The sequence below is a fragment of the Aptenodytes patagonicus genome, chromosome 2 (assembly GCF_965638725.1).
Source record: "Aptenodytes patagonicus chromosome 2, bAptPat1.pri.cur, whole genome shotgun sequence".
Lineage (NCBI taxonomy): Eukaryota > Metazoa > Chordata > Aves > Sphenisciformes > Spheniscidae > Aptenodytes > Aptenodytes patagonicus.
This window is the reverse complement of record NC_134950.1, coordinates 53947314-53975039: the sequence shown is the minus strand read 5'-3', so window position 1 is coordinate 53975039 and position 27726 is coordinate 53947314. Positions and strand designations below refer to the sequence as shown.

Sequence of the window (27726 nt, the reverse complement as noted above, 5' to 3'; positions counted from 1 at the left end):
GCAGCATCGGGGGTTCCCAAGGCATCTGCCATCTTACCTAACAACCCTTATTACGTAATATATAGCATTCCTCACTCTCAAACACTTCACAAATGAGATCAGTTTCCTTATCTCTGGATGGCAAATTAAGGCAAGGGGAGAAGAGGTATTTTGACTCATCCAGGATCAAGTCGAAGACCGTGACCGAGCAGCAGCCAGAATCTAGCATTTGGTCCTACTGGGAATTTCCTTTCAGATGGGCAACGTTTAGCATCGCCTTCCAACCTCGACTCCTGGTCTTGAGATCGGAGAGGTGATTTCCTAAGAAAAACCTGTAGTAATTTCCCATTATGCCCCACAATGGACACCTGAGCTACACCAAAAAAAATGGAAAAACCTGGGTAAAGCCTGTGGGCCCCACATAGCAATTTGGCTGCCACAAAGCCGGTGTATCAAGCATTGTGTGCAGACAGCATGGAGCTTGAGCTGGCAAACCCCACCAGCCCCCGGCATGCTCGGCCTGGGGCTAGCCCAGGTGGCCCTGGGGTGCAGCTAGCCACCGCACAGACAGCCCACATGTGGGTAAGCGCTTGACCTCGGCCTCTAAGGATGGCAGTGACTGTCAGCGGCATCCGCCTTTCCAGGTTGCTGGGCTGCTGCATCTCGGACACCATGGCACACGCGGCCAGGAGGCTTTTGTTAGGCAAAGCAGTTTGTAACAACAGGATGCGGCTGCAATGGTGTTCTACGACAAGTGCCCATGAGCACCTGCACGAGTTCCTCTGCAGTTCTCGTTGCTCCCTTCTCGTACCAGATGTAACTTCCATATGTAATTGGTGTGCAGCAGTGCTTTAGAAGGGCTTTCTAGTGCCTTTCAGCCAGTCGGTGCCCTAGACCATAGAATGAGCAATTCCTTCTTTGCCACTCAAGCGTGGTGTTTCACTGACACTGCTGAATATGTCAAAACCCTCTAAGCAATCAGCTGAACACCCACAAAACCTGTGACTTGATGATATCATGCCTTTTCCTCCTTCAATCTACCTTTGCAAATGTTTCTTACAGAAACGTCTACTTTTTTTTTTTAAATCACTTAGCAATCTGGCAAGTACATACTCAGTTATTTTAAGCTTCTTTAAGGATAAACCATTATCTTTAGTCAGCCTAAGATTGGAGTCTGTGTATCACCTAGTCTGTTTTAATATAAGATGCTGAACACCCTGCTGTCGTCATGAGTGCAATGTGCTTGGTACAACCTTCCTAGATACATAAACGACCTCAGCCACTGTAGTACAAGATTCATCACATCCAAGGAAAGTGGGATGGGATGTTCTTCCCACGATGCAGGTAGGAACAGCAGGAGCTGAGACACAGGCAAGTAAAGTGTCTCAGTCAGAATCACACAAAAAGGTTCTTGCAAAACTGAGGTTTACACACTGGTTTCTCAGATCTCAAGCAAATGCCCTGAACAGGGGAGACCTCACAGAATTGGACTCATGGTCTCATATTTCCTAAGACTTTCATTATTCCATGCTGCTAAAGAAAATGATGGTTGGCACGAAGCTTCATAGTGTGTCTGTCCTTTCTCTGACACTCTGCAGTTTGCTAGACGTGATTTGCGTGTGGTTTACCCTAAGAAAAACCCTTGCTGGGAATATATGTTGATGTTGAGTAGTGGTATGTGGGACTGGAAAAAAACAGAATTCAGCCTCAGCCCTGAGTCTTGGGGACTTGAAATAGCTGGACCACAACTGCCATCATCTCACTGCCAGAAACAGAATGCCTTATGAGGAAATGAGAACTTGAACGTGACTGCAAGTACCAAAACAACTCTGGGAGATGCAGCAGTTGCTTGAAAGGGATGGTATGTAAAGGCTCTCTCATTTATAGATGCTGTTTTCCTCAGAGGAGATGTAGTCTGATGGCCTCTGTCTCTCTGTGCTCTGGGCTGTCGGTCTAGGGTGGCTGTTTTCTTCCTCTGTGGAGTGGGAGGTGATACAGGAGCAACTCTTCATCTTGAAAGCCCTTTGTAATTATTAATTTTTCTGAGGAAGGGATCAGCCTCTGGAAACAGGCAAGCATAAGATGAAACATGGCCATGCAACTAAATTGACAATGGCCACCCAGATCTGGGTGCAAAGTGAATGTTTCCATGCTGATACTTCAAATTCATAGACTGTCGGGAAAGGTTACTTCTCGAAGTATCAGCTGAGGAAAGAGCCCACAGTCATTCTGTTACAGGCATTTGGCTGCAGTGAGGCAGTAAATTCTGCTATGCTTTGCAGTCATATGTGCTGTCAAGGCTTTCTTTATTCACGTGGTCAATAGAGACATGGGAGAAATTGTCAACAACTTTGGAGGCTTCTACAGAGTGCTCACCAGCGACAGGCAACTCTGCTGGGTAAGACACATTGGGAGTGCTGTTGTGAAAAGGATAGTAACAAACACACAAGTTGTGCATTTTCACAAAATATTTCCATTTTTATTCTTGGAAATTGGGAACACATCTGGTGCTAAGGCAAGCCAGTGTGAAAGTAACCACTCAGAAAGTTCCGGCTGGGTATTTGATGCAAGTCGCACATTTCAGCATCTACTTCTTTTGTAATTTTTAACCTATATAGACTCTTCCTTTTTTCCAGTATCAGTGACTTTTCCCCTTGCTGTGTTATCAACAGTGCTGTCTTTTAATCTCTGGCGAACAAAATATCATTTAACAGAAACTGAGACATTGGTGAGTATCAAAGCACTGTGGATGACACTGGTGGATGTACATTTGTTTGCTCAACAGACTGGACCAGAGAAGGGTGCTGTGCACTTGGCCATAGCTGCTGTCCTGAATGCTCTGTGGGCCACGCGAGAGGAAAAGGTAATGCTCATGGGATCTCAATATAAGAATGCTCATTATTTCAGAGAGATTCCCTGCTCCTGGTTGCCCTCATTTGCACATCTGGTCTTGATTTTACAGTAATGTATACATATGTTTAGCCTTAAAATATCAAATAAAGTACAGGCATCGCCAAGTTCTTGGAGACTTTGCAGGATGGAAAATGGTAGCAACTGCACAGTGCTTACTCGTGGAATTGGTCGGAACATTTCAGAGTCATTTTGTTGGAGCTCTGGCATTTCTGAAAGAAAAGATTTTTGCCTAGCCCTGCTTACCAGATGTTTCTCTGTATGCCCTTCTCTTGATTTCATCTTTCTTACTTGGAGATTTTAATCTGAGATTTTAATCTTTTAGCAACTTCCCTACTGAATATACTGTTGATCTGGGAGCCAAATCTTGTATACTTAACATGTTACTGGATATTAAAAATAACCTATTCAGGCAGTTATGTGAGCAGCCATAAAGGCAGCGTGGTTAGAAGGGGAAATCACTGAACAAAAGATATTGTCTGCTCCAAAATACTAACAGAGAAAGGGCTGCCAGCCTGGAACTGCGAGCCTGGGGACTAGCCCTGTGAACCATAAAAAAACATCCTTAAAAAGTGCAGCTGGCCTCTTTGAGGTGCAGCTGGGGTACCTAGAAACCAGAGACATCCACAGATACCACCGATAAGCGCAAAACAAGGGACTGTAACGACAATTTATCATCTGAGAAGGTCGACAATGGTCTGAAAAAATAAAATGGCTTTGAAGGAACAGAAAACAGCATCATCTTTTGGCTGTTACAGGTGAAAAATAGAAATTAACAGCATCTGTTGGCTGCTCAATGTCCTACTCCCTTTTATGTCTCTGTGATATAAAAAGGACTTAATTTTTATCCAAAATGGAGCCTCTCTCTTTCTGAGAACTTCCCGGTTGAATCCCACATGAACTTTCTATGAGCTCTTGGGCTCTCCTCGGGGACGCCTGGCTGAAACCAGACTCTCTGACGTGGATCGTTTTGGAAGTGGGATGCTGCCTGTTGTCTTATTGGCTCGGTCTGTCCTCCCCTCTTTTGGGGATGGTTGGGTCCCTCTCTGGGATCGGTTTGTTCCCCCCTTTTGGGATGGTTTGGCTCCGTCTGAAATCTAATTTGCTTCATAGCGATATTGTATATATTCATATAAGTAATCTATCATAAATATATCTGCTGTTACATTGTTGATAAGTTTGCTTTACTAATGATAACCTGTAGTAATCTATAATAGTATATAGTAATCTAGTACTATAGTAATAATAGTATATATTGGTTATATAAATATATACTTGGTTGGTGCTGTTATTGGTTGTACTACAATACTGATTGATGCTATTATTGATTGACACCATACCATTGATTGATACTGTATTATTGATTGCTGATAGTAATTTATAATAGCTTGATATATATTCATTCATATTTGCTTTATTAATCGTAGGTATGTTTGCTAGTGGTGACTTTTCTGGTATTCGCGGTAATCTGTAATAAAATAGAGAAATTTAGAGGATAAAGCCTACGTGTCCTTGTGTATTACGGAATCCTACCAACCCACGGTCGCAATCTCTACACATCTGTAGGCCAGGTAACCCTTTAGGTCATGACAGGCAGAAATTGGCCTTTGCTCTGTGAGCTTAAAACCCTTGGTATGGTGGAGTCCTAGTCCAGAACTAGCACTTCAGACCCCTGCAGGAGGACAAATAATACCTGGTCCAATGTTGCTGTGGCCATATCATGACAGGCACAGTTGGACATGCTTGCTGTTTGCAGGCATTCTGATTTAAGAGGGTAGAAAGAGGAAAAAGCTGTAGCTAGCACTGACTGCAGTCACCGCTGTGCACGCTCATGTACCATGTGGTTTGGGACATGCCACCGCACTACCCTGACTGTACAGCTTGCAGGGGAGAGTTCACTTGAGTCCCACTGGCTCAGGTCTGCCAGCATCCACTCTTTTCTTCATTTCTGCTCTGTTGGATTGAGCCTTCACGTATCATTGCTTGCGAAAGCAATCAGCAACCTTCAGCTTGCCAAAGTCCAAGAGCATAATACAGCCCCGAAAAGAGGCTCATCAAAAAATTCACAAAGAGACATCTTATGTGTCAAAAGGGTAGTCTGTGTGGTGATGATTTCCAGCAAGGGAGGGGGCCGGAGGGAAGGTTATCATGTCAGATAGCTGCTATGAGGCGCTTTTTTTTTTTTTCCTTTTTTAATAATCACCTCACCGATATTGCTTCCATAATGAAACCAGGTTAAGAAGGATGCTCAATCCTTAATGATTTTCAGGGGAAAGTGTCAAATGTTCTTGCTTGGGGTTGAGAACCGCATTGCTTTGGTGTCAGTAATTAATTTTGTGTGCCAAATGTAAACATGCTTGCACTTCATGACACAACCTCATAAAGAAAAAAGTATCTGCGTGTTATCTCTTTTATGGCACCCATGTGGTTCCAGTTATTTAATTTGTTTTGTTTTCTAGTTTTGGTGGAAGTTACTAGTCGACATGGTTAAGGAAATCCTGTTATATTTCCAGTCTAAAGGCAACTGGGCCCTATTGTTTTTAACTGCATTAGTTAAAAATACATCTTTTAGTTGGTGTCCAAACTAAAATGGTCTTACAGCTCATTTCAGACAGAAGCTGTTTTCCTGGCGGTGGGTGTTACTTTCTGTTCAGAGATATCCTTCCCTCCCACCATGCCCTCTTCATGTGTCTACCCTCACGCAGAGATGCAAACTAGCCCCTCTTCTGGGGAAGTTGTACAGTTCATCTTGTACGGCTCTAGTGTCACAGCTGGCAGTGGGAACTGATGCCTACTGCTAATAGGAAGCTGTGTACTTAAAGATCGTGCTTTAATCTGTAGGTCTTTGTTTATGATTTGGCCAAGGAGTTGCTTTTCTTTAAGTCTGGATAATTGGGGGTTTGTTTTAATTTTTTTTAATTGCTGGGAGCTTTTTCCCCAAAATAACTCCTTACTGAAAACTAAAAACTCAGTAATTGAACTGTATATGCTACCATTGTCTGCTAGCAAATGCTTGGGCATGGTGTGTTGATCTGTTTGCTGAAGTAATCAGTCATTTGGAGGGGAATTCTGTTCAATTTTAAGATCTAAAAGAACCTGTTCTAAAAGAACCTGGGTTTTTTGACCTGAGAGTAAGAGATGTGACAACAGGGGTGCTTCTCTGAGTTAATTTGAGAGCTGGAAAGTGTGACTTGGCTTTCCTGTTTAATTTTTCACTCCCGCTTGGATAGAGTTTAAAAGGAAGCTGAAAAGGGCTTATTATTGACTACTCACAGCCATGAAGTTAAGCATACATACATTTGACAGTGCAACACAGGCTGATGAGGTGGTTGGGGGGGAAGGTTTAGAATATCTGCTGTCTCAACTCCCTGCTTGCTTAAGAGACATAGGGAAAAGATTGACAGCCATTCCTCAAGTGACTAGCATTACTTAATCTTTTTTTCATCATACTGTTTTATTATGCTATGCTTTTTATTTTATATGTCATCCTTGAATCAGCATGCCAAACAATTGCCATTCTACATGGATTTCAGGTATACTACTGATGTGCTAACAGATGAAGAAGCTTATGGTAAGTCATCTTTCCTTCAGAGCTGGAATTTGGTACGCTCCCTCTTCCTAATCCTTGAGTTGCCTCACCAGTTTTGGTGGGAGTAGCTCAGGAGTACACCACCAGCCTGTGAGACTAAGACAGGTTGGAGGAACAACCATAATGATGAAATCTGGAGGGTGAGGAGAAGCTGTTCTTCAGTATAATTTGATATTTATGCTTGTTCCCCTCCAGAAATACTCCAAAATGGCCTGCTTGGGAAAAAGGAAAGGGGTGAGCTTAAACAGATCTGTACCTGATGAAAAACATTACTCTGCATCTCTTAGAGAATGGTAGGGGACTGTGTGAGATGAAGCATGTTGTTTGCTAGCATCTTCTCATGTGTCCCAGGAGCGCAAATTCAGCCATTTGGTTTGTGCTACATTGGTGACTTTTTGACATATAAATCTTTGTGTTGGGTTAGCAAGGAGATTCTGCTGTTCTCTGCTTCCAAGGATTTACCTGATTTGCAGTTCTCTTGCAAAGACATAGCTGGGAGCAGAGGGAAGGGCTTATTCAGCAAAATTGATCTATTTGATTAAAATTATGGGTTTCAAGGAAAAAAGAAGTCAAAACACTTCCACTCCTTCAGTTTCCTCAAAGGACAGTCTTTGAGGGACTATTTAACAAAATAATCCTCTGTTGACTAAAACACAGCCTGACTTGAAACCGTCCTCATTTGCTTCAGAAGACCAAATGTTGAAGCATGGGTATCTGGCTTATACAAGAGCCTGTGCCTGGCCGGGCTACTCAGACAGCAGTTAAACCAGGTTTGAATGTTCAGTCTTATAATAGTAAGATTTTAAATGGTATGTGAAGTGGGGAAACGGTAAGAGATGGTGATCAATTCTCACTGTTTGCTTTTTATGTTGGTATATGGTGTTTAACAGCGAGTTTGCATGGGTGCAGCTGTGTTGGTTTAAGCAAGGAGCTTATGCACATAGGGATACTCAAGAGAGTGATATGAATTAACCAAAAGTGTGATCATTAAGAGTGTTAATGAAAACACATAAAATCTGTGCTGGGATAGCTATGTTCAGAAGCAGTGTCCTTAACCTGCAGTGACTTCATAGATGAGAAACGGGGATGTCTCCTTCACAGACGACATGAACCTCAAAAGTTTTGTAATTGCTGGTTTCTTCTAGAACTTCTGGTTGTCTTGGTTTTGAGGTATACTCTGAAACTGTCAGCAGCGGAGGGCCCTTAGCTTCCTTCGTAAAGCAGCATCCTTATTGTCAACGAGAGTTGCATGTGCTTGGCTTTCTGTGAAATATTGTGAAAGCTTTGGACAGTTTATTGGTGTCAGATTTAGTTAATACCACTGGTATTTATCTTCTGGGAAATATACACCTTGGTATATGTAGAAATAGTGTTGCCGAGTCATGGGATGTTCATACCTGGATTAGAAAAATTTATCATATGTTACAGTTAGCTGGGTTGGGGAGTTTGTTTCAGCTGGATGTTATTGATACATCTGATCTCATTTTCTGATGGCTTTCTGCTACCTCCTAGGAAGAAATAAAAAGCTTATTCTGAAAATGTGTAAATTAATATTATTCTAGATGCAGTGTGGTGGAGTTGTATAATTGATGTAACTTTGCTTGCAGTTACGCACATAGGCCTTGAGAGAAGGCTGGACAACGTATAGTAAACACTTGTATTGAGTGTTATTCTTCTGCGTTTTATGCTTTGAACAGATGGACTAGACCTAGTCTAACTCCTCCAGGTCTATGATATGGGCAGTGATGGCTTTGCTTCTGTATCTCTCTCGGACACTTTCCCCTCTACTACTGCATAATGCTGCATTGCAGGAAAACAGTAATGGTATGGCAAAGCTGAGGGCTGATCACAAATGAAGACAAACGTGTTTCCATTGATTTATAAAAAAACATTGCTGTTTTATTTTCAGAGTAGGATGAAGCTTACTCACAAGGGAAAAGAAGTAATAAGAAAGTTCTTTCTGTAAGGCAGTGATGCTGAAATTGTAAATTCTAGTTTATGGATTCCAGTTTACTGCTACATTAATCATTCAGCAGTGATCGAAATCTCGTTCCAAATACGCATCTAGGTTCAAAGTAAAGGTGGGTACAGATCTGCAGGATAATATTTGCAGATGCAGATTGATATGAGAAATGATTGGCCCAGACAAAATAGTGGTGAATATCACTTTCTGCTACTATACTATGTTATTTTCTATTTAAAACCATTAGATGAAATATCTCTTATTATATACATTTCTTGACAAATATTTTTTTCTTCCTTCTTCAAATCCTGAATAATGATGGCAACAAATGTTGATATATATCAACAAAGACCAGTATTGAACATGACCAAAGTAGATGTATTACTAAGAATTTTATCCTGTATTTCTGTGCCAGAACTTCCATTCAAGTCTGTGGGGGAACCCCACTTCTAGGATTGTCTTCTACAAGATTTAAAGTGCCTTTTATATCCAGGGAGGCTTCCAGAGGAAAGCCTGTTAATATTTTTTCACCGAGGTTTGGCTAAAAATAAACTGGAAAAGAAGTTTTTCAAACTAAAATATTTGAATGAAAAGGAATACTTAGATGGAAGTCACACATCTTGCTTTGGAAATGTTACTCTGTTGACTGCTATGGGCTGGATTCTTTGCCCCATGTGTTCCCAGCCACAGCTGCCGACCTGCTCTGGGTGCTGCAGTGCAGCACGGGGCTTTCATGGGATGCTATATATCATGAAATGCCGGACGAGGAACTCTGTGAATACAGGATGGCAAAGACCTGATGGCAAAGACCTGAAGAGCCTGCAGGGGAACTGTGGTGTCATTTTCAGATGTTTCACTTTCTGCAGGGTGAAAAATTCTCCCTTGTGCGGGAGAGAAGTGCTGCTTGAGAAACTCATCTTATTTAAACTACTGCATTTTTTTGTCAAGAAGCTTTTCTGCTGAAAATTTCAGGCAGCCATGTCCATGTTTTAGGACACTTTACTCAAGTATATGCTGCCAAGATATACTCATTCCCACAGAAGAGACTGCTCTACTTCCTACAGCTCCTGATCTGCTTGGTTCAAACCTAGTCTGGATATTGCTATAGTCATTGCAGCTCAGCGTAAGTGTGGCCAAAAGTACAATACGGACAGAATGGCAATTCCCGCTTTTCATTTCCTTTCTATTTCCTGAAATTCTACCACTTCATATCAATTTTGCAGCTCTTTTTATGAGAATATGACAGAAAAAAGTCAATAGAATCCTTCAGTGTATTTGATTCTTATTTTCCTTATCCCCAGATGCTGGACGCAAACCAACAATGGGAAATAAAGCAAGCAATCGAGTGGGTCACTAACCAGCTGAGTTTAAACCCTCATGGATTAAGGAGCCAACTTTTCCAGATGGGGATATGCATGTCCAGATGGGACATGCAACCATTCCAAAGGTTGGAGGGTTAATTTTTTTATTTCAATAATAATACAGTCACTCCAGTCAGTACTGTAGTGTAATGTTGACTGTTCCTTCACATATTCAGAGTTCAGGTTGAACTAGTTATTCAGAGTACCATTAAATGCATTTGCTACAGGACCTTGACACACATTCTGCACCCGTATTCCCTTAAGTTTAAAGAAATAGTTTGTTTCTAAAAAAAATACCTAAAAGGACTGTAATGTCTGCATGAGGAAGGCAGCCAACATTTAGTATGAAATGTGAACGGACTTTTTTTTTAAATGTGTGGTTTCCAGTGAAATTGGAATTTCGGTTCAGAATTTGTGCTCCCAACATGCTATTCTTAGCAGCACTGTTAAAACCCCAGATGTATAGTATGTGCATTTCTTTACTGCTCCACACACCCTGCTATATAATCCTTTACATTGCCTGTGGAGCAGAGAAAGCAGAAAAAAATCAATAAAAAGTTTTATAACCTGTGTTACATTCTCTATGAAATGAGTAGAAGACAGTATGCTGAATCAACTGTTATTCCATCCTTTATGCTACTGAGTAATTCCATTGGAAATTAAAAACCTGAAGCAAGTCTTGAATGTTTGTTATTTCCTTGCAGGCCTTAGCACCACTAGGAATTGGTGTGGCAACCAGAAAACATGTAAGAATATGTATACATGTTTTGGGCTTTTCCCTAATTACTACCTGTTTAATGCAACTATGGCATAACCTTTCGAACTGGTGCCAAAACTCCTTTGCTTTTCTCACTAAAGTTAAATACTACAGCTGAAAATTACTTGGTTATCTATCTCAGCAATTCCCTACCAAGGTTGCCTCCCCTCACCTTATCTCCCTAGTTCATTCTTCCCACACACGATTTCTGTGAACAACCTAGAAATATCTGACTTTTTTATTATTATTATGAGAGTAACTGCTAAAATTTCATATTCTCACAGCAGTGGGAAATATGAAAGAATACATCCATGATCATTATTGCGTGTATGAAAGGTAAAGAAGCAAGGCACAAAGAGTAAGTCCATGCTGCTCCGTGGAGCACACTGCAGCTCTGTGAGACAACTTGGATAACATCTGTGCAGAGCAATGTAGACTGGACAATGCGATCTGCAGAGAGCTGCAGGGCTGCTGAAGCTGATATTCCCTGTAGCCCAAGGATAATTATCACAGCTCCCATTTTGTTCTGTGGGTTTGGTGCTTAAGCGAGTGTTTTGCTCAGCACAGCAGCGCATGTGTAGACATGACCTTGCTGTGGCTATATGGAGTGTTTTCTAGAGTGGAGAGGTTCCTGGCTCCTCTTTTTGTATCAACTCTATTTGTGCTGCACTAACTCAACTGTAAAGATCAAAATCCCAGAAAATCATGCTGTTAGCAAGCTGTAGTTCATCCTTTCAGTGGCACCAGAGGCACTGTCAGGTGCAGGGAGGGCTGGGGAGCCAGGAGCTGACAGCATGGCTGGCAGGGCAGGTCTGGGGGCCGAGCCTAGGGTCAACTGAGAAGGTTGCCAGGCGAGGTCATGGTGAGGAGACAGCTCTAAGGGCAGGATCTGGCCCAGTGACAGGGACCAGGATCAGACACAGCCCAGTGACTGCCAGCCTGTCCATGGTGATGAAGTCGGACCCAGGTTGAGCTGGGCTGTCAGCCTGTGGTTCAGGGTCTGGATCAGTGAGGTCCATGGCTTGACACAGCTGCAATGCAACGGGAAACGGTCACACCTGAGGGTAGGTCAGGCAGGTATTGGTGGCCATGGCCTGAGCTGAGATGGGTCCCAAGGGCAGGCATGAGCGGGGGAGGCCTCCGGTGAGGCTGGACAGGGCCAGCAAGGCCACTCCTGTCCTCAGTGCCCTGAGAGCAGCTCCCCCAAGAGGGATTTGTCCTCCCACCCAGCAGAGATCTGGGCTCAGATGGGACTTGCTGAAGAGTGCTTTAATTGCTGTGGGGTGTAGGGGGCATTTCAGGGGACACAGAGCCAGGGCAGGGACAGGGAAATGGGAAAGGGGCATGGTGGCGGGGATTGGAGCCAGGTGGGGGGCTCAGGCAGACCCTGAGTAGCCCCAGAGGCTTGGCAGGCTTATGGGGGGACGCAAAGGGGGGATTCTCAGGTGGCCCCTGAAGAGTCCCAAAGCCCCCCTGTGAGGGTTTCATGCAGAAGCTTGTGTTTAGGCAGGGGCCGGTGCTGTGGGAGGGTCAGAGCTCAGAGACAGGCCAGGTTTGTAGGGCAAGGCCCTGAGCAGCCATGGGCCTGGCTCTGCGGTGCTGGCTTAGGGCTTGAGACAGCCTGAGATAACTGGCAGGGTCCCACAGGGGCCAGCTGCTCCCAGGGGACCGGGGACCTGCAGGGGGTTCCCATGGGGGCAGCAGGGCAGAGGCCTCCCAGCCAGGCCCATCCCACCTCCAGTCAGGAGCAGGGTCGGTGGGGGCAGTGGGGTAGCTTGAGCCCCAAGCACTGGGCACCTCCCTGGGGACAAGGACGGGGATGGGCTGAGGCCAGGCCAGACCAGCAGTGTGTGAGTGGGGTTCAGGATCAGGCCTGGTGAGGGGAACCAAGGTCAGACACAGCCCAGGGCGTGTCCAGGCACGGCCATGGCAGAGCGGGGCCGTGGTCACAAGGCCAGGCCGGGGTGTTGGTCCATGGCCAGACACGTCCACAGCTGTACCACAGCTGGAAGCAGGTACACCTGCAATGCAGCCCAGGCAGAAACTAAGGCCCATGGGCAGAGGGTGTGGGCCCCAGGTGAGACTGGTCAGGGTGAGGCCTGTCAGTGCACCCAGTGCCCTGTCTGGCCTTAGGAGGAATTTGGCCAGTATATATGCAGCTATTTTATAAGGTTGAAACCTTTCCTTTCCCCCAAGGAAACTCATTGCTAGCATTAGTAGTAAGTCACTGCCATCAGCTATATTTAAATACTTTTCACATGAAATATTTTTAATGAATCCAAAGACCAGAACTAATTCCCGGATATATCATAAATAGTGAGGTGTCAATAGACAGGCTGGTACCTTCTAGAATACCAGTCTCCAACCTAAAGGAAATTGTTTTTTATTGCACGTATCTTTTTGCCAAGGCTTGACACCAAATCTACAGAGCCAAACAATGTGAATTAACAAATTCTCGGTTCTCTGCAGCAACTGGAGACAACAGTGACTGCATTAGCATAGTTCCTCTGCTGCCAGTTTCTCATGCCAAGCCCTGCTATCAACATATTTCATTGTGGTTCTCGCTCTCAGCTGTTGTCTACCAGTAGATAGGACACTTAATTTAGGGAGGAGGGTGTTTTATAATGAACATATATTAGGATGGGTTTGAATTACACATTAGTGTAGCCTTGCTTTACAAAGTAAATGCCAGTCCTGAGTACTGGCTTGACTTGATGGTTTGTATAACCTTTTTCTGTTTTTCACCATAACATCTGAGAACCACATAAGCATTTAATGTATTTATCCACAGAATCCCCCTGTGATTAAGAGGAGTACTATTATCCATACTACAAACACGGGAAATTAATGTGAGGCCTGATCTAACTGAACAACTTAGCTAAGCTCCAGACAGGAAATCTGTAGCACTGCTAGAAATTGAATCCTGACTTATCCAAGCGTATCTTGTCTACAAGGCCATCTCTCATCTGGCTGGACTGGTCTCCAGAAGAAGGAATGATTTCCTACAGCAGAATCACTGCTACATTCACTTTAGCTGTCTCAAAATGGGAATAGCTGCTCATTCACATAGGCAAGCACATCCCAAAGCTGTGCAGTCCTCAGCATGCTGAAGTGGGGCTAAGACAGCCCAGTCCCCAGTGTACCTCAAGTCCCTGCCTGGAGACACGGTTGGGTGACCAGAGGGGGGTGAGTTGGCTCCTAAAGGAGCCTAAATCCTAAAAAGATTTTGAGGCAGTCTGTGAGGCAATTATCTGGCAGAGCTGCATGATCAGTTCGTGTGAGCATTACATAATGGTTTCACTACAAACTCAGCTGCCTTTGCATAGGTTAAGCCCCTGTCCTTGTCCTGGAATGGAAGAGCCAATTTCACTTGGCATTTCTGCTTCACTTTCACTTATGTGGTTCAACATCCAGTTAAGGGGCAGTAATTTCCAACCTTCCAGTACAACGATGCCTTTTGGCACACAGTGATTTTTTTTCAGTGTACCTCAATTCATTGTGTCAGGTGTAGTGCTCTTAACATTACAAGTATAAGCTGATTATTTTTAATATTGGCAACATCCTTGAACTTCACTTGATCCAAATTCTCATGTGATCTCTCATTTAAATGGAGTCATTAAAATAATTCAGATTTATTGAGACACACAGGAGGGACACTATACAAATGTTTTTATATGAGTTGCCAGCAGCTCTTGTAATATGTTAATCTGGAAGACTTCAGGTCTTAACTTTTTAGTTTTTCCCTTACACTGCCACAACAGAGTGATATTTAAACAGCTTCTACAAGCTAAGGCCTTGAGTTATCTCCAAATTGACAGCTGCAGGCTGGGAAGTGTGAATGAAAACTTTGTCTGTGCTGCTGATGGCCAAAAATTCCAGAGTAAGGCTCTGCAAAATGCAGCAGCAATGAGAAAATCTTTCTCTCCCCAGCCTCCAGGCTAGTTTGATTAGCTTCTTCAGCTGTCATACTTGTGATTTCTGAGCATAAGCTTGCATGCACTGCTGTAATTTTCGTTGTTTCACATCATGCTGTAGGGCTGCACCAAAGGGCTTTTGATATCTTGGTATTGGGCACTGTCTTTCTCTAGTATGGACTTGGGGGTCTCTGTGAATTAGTCCCGCACTTGATAATATTTGATTATATTCCAGTATCTGAAAGCCTTGAAAGCAGGTTAGTTATACAAAATACTCCAGCAGCAATTGACTATGGTGCTCGTTCTTTTTTTTTTCCCCTTAAAAAAGATGTTGCTACATGGTGGTCACAGCATGCATTTGTCTTGTTACCCTACAAGGCCACCTGCCTGTGGGCTACAAAGGGAAGTTAGAAGTGTGGATTAAACTTCAAGCAGGTGAAAGTGAACCGTTTGTGGTTTTGATAAAGGTACTTGAAACCTGGGCTGTACTCCATATTCAGACACTTCACAGATGCCAGTCACTATGGTGGCAAACTCACCAAGTCAGACTAATTAACAGACTATTGATTTTGATGGCTGATCAGGTAGGTGTTTGTCTCAAAATTCAGAAACAGTTCCTTCTTTTCTGACCCCTCATCTATCATGACCAGATAAGTAATATTTTTTCTGGTATTGCAGTAGGGCCAATTTTGCAATGTATTGTAACACGTCAGAAATAATGTGGGTTACAAAAGCTTGTCTAAGAAGGTAGAACATAGAGGGAGTTGGTATTTGAGCAAAGTGGTAAGAAATTTCTTTGCTATCTCCAAGTTGATTGAATTCCCCTTGGAAAGTGGGGAAAAGGATGCGTTCAGAGGAGGAATGACAGAAGAGAGGAAACTCTTCAGAGCCAAATTGTGAGGCAGAATGAGTGTAGCAGTCAGCAGGGCAAATGGCAAGGACTCAGAAATGCTATGGATACGCAGAGCTGGGAAGGAACTGACTTCTAATGTCACCTGTACAGCTCTTAAGTCATCAGCTGGGGAGTGCAAGGAACAGGGATCTGCTGGGACAGCTTATTGATCAGGAAGTAAGTCCAAGAACGCCCCCTTCTCTCAGTAGGCCTATGGGTTCCTTTCATAGCTTCCCAAAAGGATCCAACAATGTCCCGTGTTTTGTCTAAAATACTGCTCTGAATATAGCCTGCAGTCATGCTAGTCATCTTTGCAGCAGTGAACAGTCTTCATATTCTGCAAATCAAAATTCCTTGAGTACCTCCTGTTTAAGTCTATGGAGTCAAATTCTCTGAATATTCGTATTTTTTGCTTGAAATCATAGAAGTCTCATACCTATTAATTTAAAATATATGTATTTTCACTTTTATTCACATTAAAGTCTTCTGTGTAAAGTCTGCTTTTTACATCTTTCTGATCTTTTGAGCAGCATAAGCCTTCTTGGACTTTGAGGTACAAGCTTCATTTCAACAACGGCTATTGGTAGTAAATTGTGCTGATAAAGGGGACGGTGAAGTTGTAGTAAATTCCTATACTGAAAAGCAGTAGCTCTTCCAGAGCTATATATGTTGGTCTGTTTAAGCATGCCATGTATGTCCATATACCTATGTAAGAATAGACCATTTGTCATGTTTCATAAAGGTAATACTTAAAAAGTTCTTTTAAAATTTTCCTTCCAATTGGACTGACTCCTCTTTAGTTTATGAAAGGAAGTAAATGATTCCCATTCTAAATTCTTCTCTTGGCTGGGTATTCCTGCCCCGGTTAACTTCTACGGAGATGGCTAATTCCCACTAGTCAAGCCCTGAGGCCAACATTTCGTTTCACATCCTCTCTGGCTACACTTGCTAAAATGCCCTGCAGATTCCACTTTACCCGACGTGTTACATAAAGTGGTTTCCAGCAAAAGGAACTTAACTTGCTAAGTGTAGGCAAAAATGTTAAGTGAATTTGCAACCTAACCTGTTTTCTTGTACTTTAGAGGACTGTAAATACACTCAAGAACCTTTAATTTATAAAAGTATGCACATGGTAAGAAGTTGCTGACAAGCTACAGCTGGGAGGTATCATTAATGCAGATGACACCTGGAATATCCAAACTAGGTGACTTTAAAATACAAGACTAGTAGAGCTGAGATGAAATTTATTAGAAGGAGAATGTGATGTGGCTTTCAGGTCTAGTAACAAGAATACTGCTACTATCCGTGAGTTCAGTAATTTGAAAGAAGGTAAGACTCAAGTGTGTTTAACTACAGGTTGGCTACGGAGTGTCCATTTAATGCAGCCTCAGAAAAAGATAGGTTTGATCCTTCCATGTATAAAGTTTCTCATATGATCTCAGCTGAAATAGCATGTAGTCTAATCATCTCTGTTCAAGAAAGATGGACTACAGTAGATACTGAGGAGAATGTTTCTAATAAGCAGTGACCTATTTACATTTGATGTACTGACAAAAGGTAATGACATCCTTTTTCTGCAATTTTTTTGTGTTGGGCTAAATGTCGGGAAAAGAGAACAACAACTTATTTTTTGAGCACGTGACCTGGCACTACAAAAAATTTAGTCTGCAGATCAGTATAATGAAGATCAGTATAATGAGATTTGCAAATAATTTTGATGCAAAATATGCTTTTGAAAGTTATGATCAGCTCATTTTAAGAAAGATGCAATGGTCCCCTTATGCAGGCCCCTGAATGAATGGAATCAAAGCACACTGTTTATTAAATTCTTAGAATTATCTCAAATTGTACAATTTTACAATGATATTTACCAGTTTACTGACTTTAATCAGAAAATTACTATGCATTTCTCTATGTGTTCAAATATGTATTGAATATGCTATGTCTGAATATTAACCATAGATCTATTCACAACTGAATTCCTGAAGAGGAATTTTGTAAGGACTGAAGTTACTGCAGAAGTTGCAAGGATAAGGAGAGATGAAAGCTGAATTCTGCTAAGATTTAATTAATAAGCTCCAATCCTACAAATACTACTATCTCTAACTTTTATTGCTCCAGGCTGCAAAATCAGTCCATATGTTTGTGGGATCTGGTTTTAAATGATGACAGGCAGATTATTACTAATACTACCTGGTAACCTGTGTTTAACTACAGCTCTGTTTGATTTATATCAAATACATCATTCTTGTAGGGTTGGGGAGTAAAAAAAATTGCTGATACAGAGATGTTATACAGAGATTGCATTTCAGACAAGGCTTCATTAAGATCTTTTGTCTTCCTGCTGGTTCATCTATGAAGACCATGGGAAGTTTGAGTTTGTTTTTCCTTGCTGGATCTCGCCCTCCAAGATGCTAAAGTAAAACAGAATTTACCTTTGCTTTCCCACTCTTATTTACTGCTAAATATAAACAAACATACTAAAATTAAATACGCATCATCCCTTCCAGAAGATTTTTTTTAAAAAAGCTTTATTGAACTCACACTTTTCAGAACATACTTAAAGACTTCTACAACCTTAAAGGAATCCTCTATCATACATAAAAGTTCTTATTTTCAGTACTAAATAAAGCATGTAAGCAAGTGTTACTCACACATAGCAACTGAATGGTAACAGAAGTGGCCACTGGTAACTGAAACAACCTGTAGGAAACTCTCTCGCTAACAACTTAAAACTGGGTTAGCACCTGCATAGTACAGCAGGAATAAATAATGACCCATTCTGTACGACTACAGTTTAGTACTGAAGGCAGTATTGGTCTACTAGTACCTGTTTCTTTTTCAGTAAGAAAGTATTTATCTTTTGAAGTACATAAAAACCCCGTAACTTTAAGTACAGAAAAGCTAAGTAGCTTAGGTACATTTCCACATTAACAGAAGCTGGTTTATATCATTAAACAGCCATCTCCATTTTAATAGGTGGATGAGGATTATAATCCTCAATCTGAAAGTCTTCCGCCTTAAAGTCACTGATGTCTTCGACTTTACGAAGAATTCTGAGTTTGGGGAAAGGTCTCGGCTCCCTCTGAAGCTGAAATAAAAGCAAGTTTATTGCATAAAGCTGATACTTGAAGGCAGAGATTTTGTGTTATAAATTAGATCCCATTAACCTCAATTCAGGTTACACTATGTGTAGGATTTTCCCTCCTCCCCAAGAAGACTTATAGTCAAAAAAAGAAAAGAAAATTGTAATACAGTTAGGTGGAATCTACTTTAGTATTTTGATAGGGAGCAGTAGCATAATTTTAAAGTGGATTCCCTGATCATCCAAATGCTCTGCAAGCATTTTCAGTTTGCAGAGCAATTCCGGTGGTTACAGATTAGATTCCTTCCAGAGGAAACTATATTGGAAATTCTGACCCAGATGTGCATCAAATGTGCTGCAGTTTCTCACAGGAACATTCAGGTCCAAACCAATAACTAGTTCTCTGGATAGTTTTGAACCATATGAATGGTGAGGACATTCAGTCCGAGCTAAGTCTAATCAAATAAAATTCTGATTTGCTCCTACTGCAACAAATTACTTCCTGAAGAAAATATAGCCTTATTCAGCCAAATAGTAATACTGATTAACTCTGTGAATTGGTAAGTTATCCTTTTCTGATATACTACAAAGACATTTTATTTTGTGTTTATCTGTATTAGGCAGAATGGTTTTCTAAGGTTTTGGAATGATGAAGTCAAAAGTAGGGGTACAGATTCTGGATCTCTAACTTGGTTCTAGAATAGTACACTGATGTACGTTTCAATCATGTTTGTATTGTATTTCTGTTTGTGACCTGAGTTGAACAGGGGTTAAGGTACTACAATTATTAGGGTAGAAATGAGAAGAAAAGCCACACAAATTAATATTTGCAAAAGGATATTTATAATACCAAGATGACGTTGTATTGCATAAGCATTGTGGAAGATAAAAGGATACAAGAATAGAGAAAAAGTACTTACTTGAACTTTTAGAGGTTCCACATGATTCAGATATACGTGAGCATCTCCTAGTGTGTGTATGAACTCTCCAGGCTGAAGAGAAAGGAGAATACATGTGGTTTTCAAATAGTCAGGTTTTAAGAAAGCAAAACATTATAATGCTTACAGTATTGATTCTTAGCATCTTACATCTAGTGTGGAATTGCAGCTTCTGTACTGGATTGGATTATCAAGACATTCTTGCAAGCTTTGAAGGACACTATCTTCCCAGACTAGTGCATAATTAATGAAAAATATAATGAAATTTCCACCAGCTTACCAAAAAATTTATCTTTGAAATCCTGCTAGGATAATTGCTTCGGTGAATGAATGGAGCGCTACTGATCTGCTCACCAAGATGGAAACAGAATGGGCAGTGACATCCAGCTTTTCCACTCCACTTCTAATAAGTAGGACTTGCCAAAGCTGGTTTCAAACTAGTTGCCTCAGCCACTACTAAACAATGTAGTTTGTGGCAGTGGAGGTGTCAGTCACAGCCTAAACCCCAAAGCACTTATCAAGCGTCCAGATGGGTTGTGCAAGCTTGCAAGTTCTGTGACTTAGCAGCCCCTGAACAATCTAATTTAACTTGGGTAAGTTTTATCAGCTATTTTACTGGCCTCTGAACAATGTAGATTAGCCCTCGGATATATTACGCTAAAAACCACCAAAGCTGTGAGAGGAAGTGGCTGAGCAGCAACAGCTGCTTTATGGACATAATGTTAAACTTCACTTTTTCTAGTACCTTGGCCTAATTTCTTAAGTATGTCTGCAATACCTGTGAAGTCTGATTCTTCCCTACTTCCCTATTTTAAGTTCCCCTTCATGGTGCTGGTAGCAGGGGGATCAGGCCCAAACGGCCTTGCTAGTATAATTTTTCACATGCTCTGAAGGAAAGGGGGTTTCACTCGTACAAGATTGTGGTGCATCTAAATTACTCTGCCAAATTACAAAAGACAGCTCTGGAGTCAGGGCAGTAGCTATCTGAGCACATACTACCACTCTACATAATCATCTACAGTAGGAAATGAAAAAAATACCCAGGTGAAATTATAGCTGGAAGTTAAGTGGGCAGAATATCCAGATTGGAACCTTGACAGCAACTGCTGAGCTACTGTTTGCTTCCAATAAAAAACGCAGGCTACAAAACTTAATCACTTGTATGTTATTATCCCATAAGGACAAGTGCTCAGTTCAGATTTCTAAGAAGTAGACTAGCAGAACAGGTCAGTTTTGACACGTTCATTTAAAAAGACCTGGAGTATCTTCTGTCTGTTTGATGTGAATTTAAGAATTCTTACATTGCTGATCCTAACTGCCCACAGAGACCAGAGACAATTCACATGAAATTCACGCGGCCCTTTCTTACACGTATTTCAGCAAGATTTTGAACAGTATGTTCATTCCAGTTTTTCTTGGACATGACATGAAGAGTCTTATCTTTTAGTCTCTCACTTCTCAGACAAGATTAAGTAAAATGATTAAATAGCCTACCTTTAGCCCTGTGACATGGGCAATCATGTATGTGAGCAGTGAATAGCTGGCAATATTGAAAGGCACTCCTAGTCCCATATCTCCAGACCTCTGATAGAGTTGGCAAGACAGTTCACCATTTAGAACATAGAACTGGCAAAGGGCATGGCATGGAGGCAAAGCCATCAGAGAAATATCTAGGAATTGCAGTACAGGAAGGAGGGGGGAAAAAAAATCGTAACAGCATTAGTGTGTTATAAATGTAGAAGATGCAAAACCTGAACAAGCATTTAATGAGACACAGTCAAGAGCAAATATCCAACTGCACTATCATTCTGTTGCTTTTTCTCTTGTTTAAAAGCACCTGCTGCCTAAGCAATTAAGTCTGTGTCATGACAAGCTGTCTCCTGGGTTGTGTGACCAGAAAAGTCATAAACACGTATTCCACAGAACAGATTTATGCCATAATGCTGCACAAGAGTTCAGTTTTACTCACCTCGGTGAGACAGTTGATTTCCCTAAAGGAAGATAATAAGAGTAAAATTAAGCATGTACCCTAAAGCGACTTCCAACTGCTTCATCTTACTCTCTTCCCATTGCAACATGCCTTTACTGCTTCTTGAGATACAAAAGTAATGATCAATAAAAAAATAATCAGAAAACAAAAGATCTTTTGAGTGTTTATCTACACTTAAAAGTGCAGATAGTGCAATTACAGCTTGGTAGGGAAAACTTTAACCAAGTATCTCCTGATATCTGAGAATGTTTAACCTTAAAAATAACAGCAACAGCATGTGGCATCCCCTTTCAGAGACATGAGTGGAAAATGCTGGGTGATTTTTTTTTTTTTGTGCACAGATCTACTGCTGCTGAAGCAAAACATTCTCTGGCACTAGCTCTTATTTAGAAGTAGCCCTACAGACTGAATGGATATCTAGACAACCTATGTTCAAGGAGATGATTACAACACAAATAATATTTTTGTTCTCTAGTTTTAAGGTTTTTGTTAAGTTTACAATTTATTATATGGCTAAAAAACAGACACACTGCTTTGGTATACCCTTTTTTGGTTTTGTTTTTTTAACCTTTTTAAAATAAGAATTGCTGTCTTTGAACAGAGACTCTGTGTCAAAGACACTGGTAGCCAGGTATATCCCTCACTTTAACCTGGAGAGAAAAACTTTGAAGTAATGGCTCAAAATTTTTGAGGTCTGAACATGAGAATTAAGTAGAAAGAGAACCAAGCTTATAACCCCTGGCCATTTTGACTGCATTCCTGGTAGTTTTATGAAGAATAAGCAAGGACACCAAATGGAACTGACTGTTGACACAGGATGAGAACACAGTTTAGCATACAGCAAGATAATATGCAGCTGCATTTACTTAAAGTCTGCTGTTCAATACCTTTGGGATTCCAAGCACACATAATGATTCTTCTGTCATCTGGATTGGTTTTGATCATTTCAATCACTTTTTGCAACTGATCAACTCCTTGGTTCGAGTAATCTGAAGAAAGATACCATGTAAGATCCAAGCCAGACAGATCAAGTAATGGTATTTTTTTAAAGCCCAGCCCACATCCCACTGAAAAGTGATACCCAAATGACATCCTCTGAAGATTTTATTGTAACTTTGAAAGTGATTAAATTTATAAGTTGGCACCCTCCAAATGTTGGCTATTCTTGGTCTTCCTTAAGGTGCTCTAAGGCTTGTGAAATTCTCATGATGGTATTTTCGTATGTCCTCCCATCTCTTTTGCGTGCTTTGAGTACCTTTAGCAACCACTGAAATAGGACCATTCCTGTTTAGAACACTTTATTCCAAGCTCAACAACTAGACATTTTTTAAGACCAAAGAAGAAGCCTGCATAAACACGACATCCCAGGAAACAAAAGTTGCAATACAAAAAAATTAGCTGGACAAAGCATGTTACTTTATCATTCACGATGACTTGTTACCTAAATAGGACAAAAGCTGTACTGGAATGGGCAAGATATTACCACCTAGTCATTCATGGTATGTAAACTAATTTGCTCATTGCATTTCTGGATTAAGATGCCTTTCTAGATGTTAAACTTTCATGCTACAGTGCTCCTTCCTAAAAAAAAAAAAAAAATTATGCTCAGACCGGTAACATGGGGTGCCGGCATTCTTTGCACGGTCAAAAGGAGAAAGTTTTTGACAGATGAATAAACGCATCCAACTAGCACTCACAAGGTCATGTAAGAAAACTAAATTTCCATAGCATTTAGTGCCAGAAGGCAATTTTAATAATGTATAGCACAGGATACTATATTTCACCCAATGACACTCGCAGGTTGATTTTTAGGCTTAATACCAGTTATATAAGAAATTCACTGGAATTAACTGAACATTAAAATGGATTCCAGAATAAAAGAGTCATTAGTTGTTACTCACTGTTCTGACTCATGCCAGTGAATCAGCATGGCTAGTAACTTAATTTTTTCTAATAACTCTTATTGCAAAGCAACACCAAATTGTGGTTACAGGGAGACCCAAGCTGGCAAACAAGGTAGTAATATATCATTAGCATCTCAGGGAATTCTTCTGCCAGCAATACTGTGCCAGAAGCCTTTTCAAATGGTTATGTTAGTTCCTGAAGCTAATTACCTATCCATTAGTAATGCATTTTAAGGAAATCTATTAGTAATGAAACCTATGGGAATTTATCTTGTTCATTTTTTCCAAGCTATGTTATGCCTCTGATCTTTTAAGGTCAGGAGTGCTGAAACATTTTAGCAAGTTTTTAGATGTGTCAGTTCACAATTTGCATCATTTGTGTTAGCATAAAACTGTATTCTGCCAGCGGTCAACATGCCAATATTAAGTCTAATAACTGTAACTAATGTGAACTTTGAGACTGTATTGACAAAAAAACAAAAGGAAAAAATGTAATTAACCATGTTGTTACTCTGAATTAAAAATCACACCAACCAGATAGGGACAATCTTTTATGACTCTTTTCTTTAATGGCAGTCCTCTGAACGTTTTGTACATCCTCTCCTTCAGTGACTTAGAAAAGAGCCATCAAGACACTTCAGAGTAAGTTTAATGAACCAGTTCCACCGGAAATAATACCAACAGGTACTGCACCACATCATAACTTGTTACAGCTATTCTGTCCACAGCATCATCAGCTATGGATACATCCTACTTTGTTCCAGCTGCAGAATGGAAAAATCTTTCTCTTCCACAGTCTCCCACGAATGTAGTGCACTAACATCAGTTCTTGTCAGCACAATTGTATATCATGGAAATCAGGACCCTGCACTGGTATTCTGGAAGTGAAGTGTCATAGTCATCTCACTAAGCAATCAAGATTGTATTTGTATGTGATTACCTGTGTGCATATCTTTGTATTCTGCTCCAAAGTGCCTCCACTGGAAACCATAAACTGGTCCCAAATCCCCCTCCTCTCTGGTGCTGAAACCCTGATTATCCAGGAAGTCACGTGATCCATTAGCATCCCAAATCTTCACACCCTTTGCAGAGAGCTCTTTGGCATTTGTAGAACCCTACAAAACACAGACAGTAAGAAATCTACATCCTAATCCCAACACAGAGGACATGATTTGAAACAGCTGTATTAAGCTTTGCTAGTCTACAGTATTTCTCCACTTATAAAGGATGAACAGTCTGATTAATGTACCGGATGATGTTCTTGCACATGGACAGAATAAAACTTATGAGCAACATACTAGGATGAAGTTTGAAGTGCCACGCTGCTGTTGTTTAACTCAGGATTCTTCTAACTTTGTGAATGCACAAACAGTACAGTCTCAAGGTCAACTGTGGTGTATCATTTCATATGCACATTTGCAGAGAACAAGATTTTACTTTACAGACAGATAAAAGTAGACAAACAAAAAATTTACAGCCTAGGCATTGTCTTTGCCAAGACACCTATAATGAGCTTAAGGTCTTAAAAACCCTTTTGTTAAAATGACAAAAAAGACAAATATGACAAAATGACCCAGAGAAATCTCACTGAATTCTGCAACATGTCCAAATCAGCACACTCAAAAATCCAGCATAGAAAGTGTTCTGTTTTGGGGAATGTCTAGTCTTTCATATTTGAAAAAAGATACTTTAAAAAAATGAAGTGTATTTGAGTCCTGCTATCTAGCAAATCATTAGGCAGAATTTCCCATACCTGCACAATGTCACAACATATAAAGGAACACTTGCATCATAACGTATTATCCACAGTTGAATTTTAATACCCTAACTACAGCTATTAGCTTTATTAGATCTCAGGTTTTTGCTACTAAGAAGCCTAGTGTTTACATCAGTCTTATTTCACCTGTCGTTCCGCACTGCTTGTTTCTGTTCAAGTCAATAAAAGCTATCTCAATATTAAAAAGCAGATCATTAAATTGCCCACAATCTACTTCATAGATTATTTTTTATTCAAACACTAATAAAAGAGACTGTACTAGGCTTTATAACTGTGGGGCAGTTATATCAAATCGTCAAAAGTCCTCACTATTTCAGACTATTTTCCTTAGAAAGAAACAGAAGAACTCTTCTGATTGGTAACAATGCAATAGTCTCCACTAAAATGCACAGAAGGTCTTGAAGATAATGGCCTTCCGCGTGTAGTCAAAATACTTGGTTGTTGCACTTCTTCTGTTCTGTCGTACGAACAGAAGCATCTGCAGTTACCCCAAATTCCTTAATCCATTCCACACTAGTTCATTCTGTTGATACCACTCTCAGGCACACCGCCCAGAGACATCCAAATACCGAACCTTGATGAACCACAGCAGCTCCTCCAGCACTCCTTTCCAGAATACCCTCTTTGTTGTTAGCAGTGGAAACTGATCTGAAAAAGAGTTTCAGAGTGTCAGAGGTGACCAGCGATTTGTCGGGGTGACCCGACCTAGGTTCTTCTCCACATAGCGGGTAATGCCACCATCTGACATTCAGAGGTTTGGATATGAAGTAATAAGTTGGTAAAGGATGTGTAATTCTCATATTCAGATCAAGGAAGACAAGAACCTGACTTTTATTTTCCTGGACAGAGGGGGAAGATGAATTTGGGGACTTTGACCAACACTCTGTGGGCACTTTGACCAACTCTGCCATGAGGACGCCGTGGTGCAATGTACAGATGTATGTGTAGGCATTTGCAATGGAAAGTGGAGGCTTAACATAAAATTCTTGGCAAATCTATTTCACAAACCATCCTTCCTACTATGCTTGAATGGTAGGAAGGACCACGACAGGCTATCTCAAGATCTTATCCGTTTTTTCACGAGGTGACAGCTATGGGGCCAGGTCAGGCCTGGGGAGAGGAGGGGTCCGAGCTGCCGCAGGCTGGCGGGCAGGGAGAGGGCGAAGGGGCTGACGGTACAGACCTAAACGCCTCCACAGATCCCCGCAGCGGGTCCGAGCCCCGGCCCTGAGGGGGGGGGAGGCCTCGCTCTCAGCAGGCGGGAGCGGGACAGCGCCGGGGAAGAAGATGGCGTCCCTGCCCCCCGCGGCGCAGGACGGCGACCGCTGGAGCCGCGGCGGGCAGGGGTAGGAGGCTGGGGCGGGGGCCGCGGGTCCCGGCGGTGCCGACCTCTCAGGCTGTACCGCGCCTGCATGCCGAAGACGGAGATGGTGCCGGTGCCGGTGCGATCCTCCTTTCGGTGGCCATGCTGCAGGATGTGCTGGACCTGCCGCAGGTACTGCGCCTCGCCGGGCTCCGGGCCGGCGGCCGCCGCGCTCGACAGATCTCCCTCGGCAGGCATGACGGGCGAGAGGAGCCCGGGGCGGCTCCCTGCGGGCCGGGATATGCTGCAGCTGCCCGGCTGTCACCCTCCCGCCAGCCGCTTCTCCTCCGAGCCCGCCAAAGCTCGTCCTTTCCCGCCAAGCGGGCACCGAGGGGCGGGCGGAGCGGGGCGCCACCGCCTCCTCCCTCCCTCCCTTCACCCCGCCCGGCCGCAGCCCTCCCCTCGCACGGGGTCCTTCGGCACCGCCGCCTCCTGCCTCCATCGCGGGGCGGGCAGCTGCGGCGCCCTCGGCCCCGCCGGGCGGGGCTTAGCCCCGCGCCGCACGGCCGCAGGGGACCTGGGGAGGTCAGGCGAGGCGTAAGGAAAGCCCACGGCCGCGCTGAGGCGGGTGGCCTGTGTCCGTTCCTTTGCTGCCCTTGCAAAATTCCTCGCCTTCACAGCCGCCCTCTCTGGCTCCGCAGGGGACTTGTCTCCCTGACGGGGGACTGTCCCGGGCACCTAACCCAAGTTTGTGCGCCAAACCACACTTGATTTTTCCTCATTCTGCTCCCAGCGTGGTGTCCTCTGAAAATTTTCTAGGTGTACTCTCTCTGTTAGGCAAAACAGACTCCTCTCTGAATACTTCTTTGTTAGTATGTAAGTCAAGCGTTTTGTAAGAGTCACTTATCTCTCAGACAAAGCCCAACTTTCTGACAACTGGTGTGATTACGGGACTTACGACGGCTAATCTCTCACGATGAGGAGCCTGCAAGACAGGCATATATAATGGAGGTTGAATGGAACAGAAGACTGTGGAGTAGAAAATGCTACTTCTCCTTACAGCAGGCAGGAAAACGTGTCTTTCCCACTAAAACAATAAAATGGCCTTTTTCTTGTATAAATGTGTATACTTACTTGCATGTATAGAAGTAAAGGAAGAGGTATGGTATAATTAGGGTATGGTTATTTTTCTATACTCATGTCTAATATAGATGGTTTTGTGCACTGTGAATGAATACAATTTATTTAGCAGAGATACAGTTGGAAATGGTGAATATAACTGTGTGCAAAAAATGCTTAAAAATCCTAGGCTCAGCAAATGAAACAAAATCACCGAGAGCTCTGCTTCTAACTGAGAGATATAT

The 27726-nt window shown here is 42.1% G+C and overlaps 2 protein-coding genes across 2 annotated transcripts; one reads left to right on the top strand and one right to left on the bottom strand.

Moving 5' to 3' along the window:
- The first annotated feature begins 453 nt into the window (after nucleotides 1–453).
- Nucleotides 454–15025, top strand: ENOSF1 (enolase superfamily member 1). The gene is given in 17 exon segments (XM_076328961.1): nucleotides 454–561; nucleotides 1578–1653; nucleotides 2262–2377; nucleotides 2765–2842; nucleotides 6388–6460; nucleotides 6674–6712; nucleotides 7167–7238; nucleotides 7369–7436; nucleotides 8098–8120; nucleotides 8547–8634; nucleotides 9550–9564; nucleotides 9743–9797; nucleotides 9800–9888; nucleotides 10507–10546; nucleotides 14308–14459; nucleotides 14648–14730; nucleotides 14941–15025. Coding segments are annotated over 17 exon segments (1260 nt in total).
- A 2865-nt stretch (nucleotides 15026–17890) lies between these two features.
- On the bottom strand, nucleotides 17891–26696 carry TYMS (thymidylate synthetase). Its single transcript, XM_076332222.1, has 7 exons — nucleotides 26449–26696; nucleotides 25634–25707; nucleotides 24223–24397; nucleotides 22266–22367; nucleotides 20883–21058; nucleotides 19371–19442; nucleotides 17891–18456 (listed from the first exon to the last, which is right to left on the bottom strand). Exons 1-7 carry the CDS (start codon nucleotides 26618–26620, stop codon nucleotides 18319–18321), a joined length of 909 nt encoding a protein of 302 aa, XP_076188337.1. The 5' UTR covers nucleotides 26621–26696; the 3' UTR covers nucleotides 17891–18318.
- Nucleotides 26697–27726: the final 1030 nt, after the last annotated feature.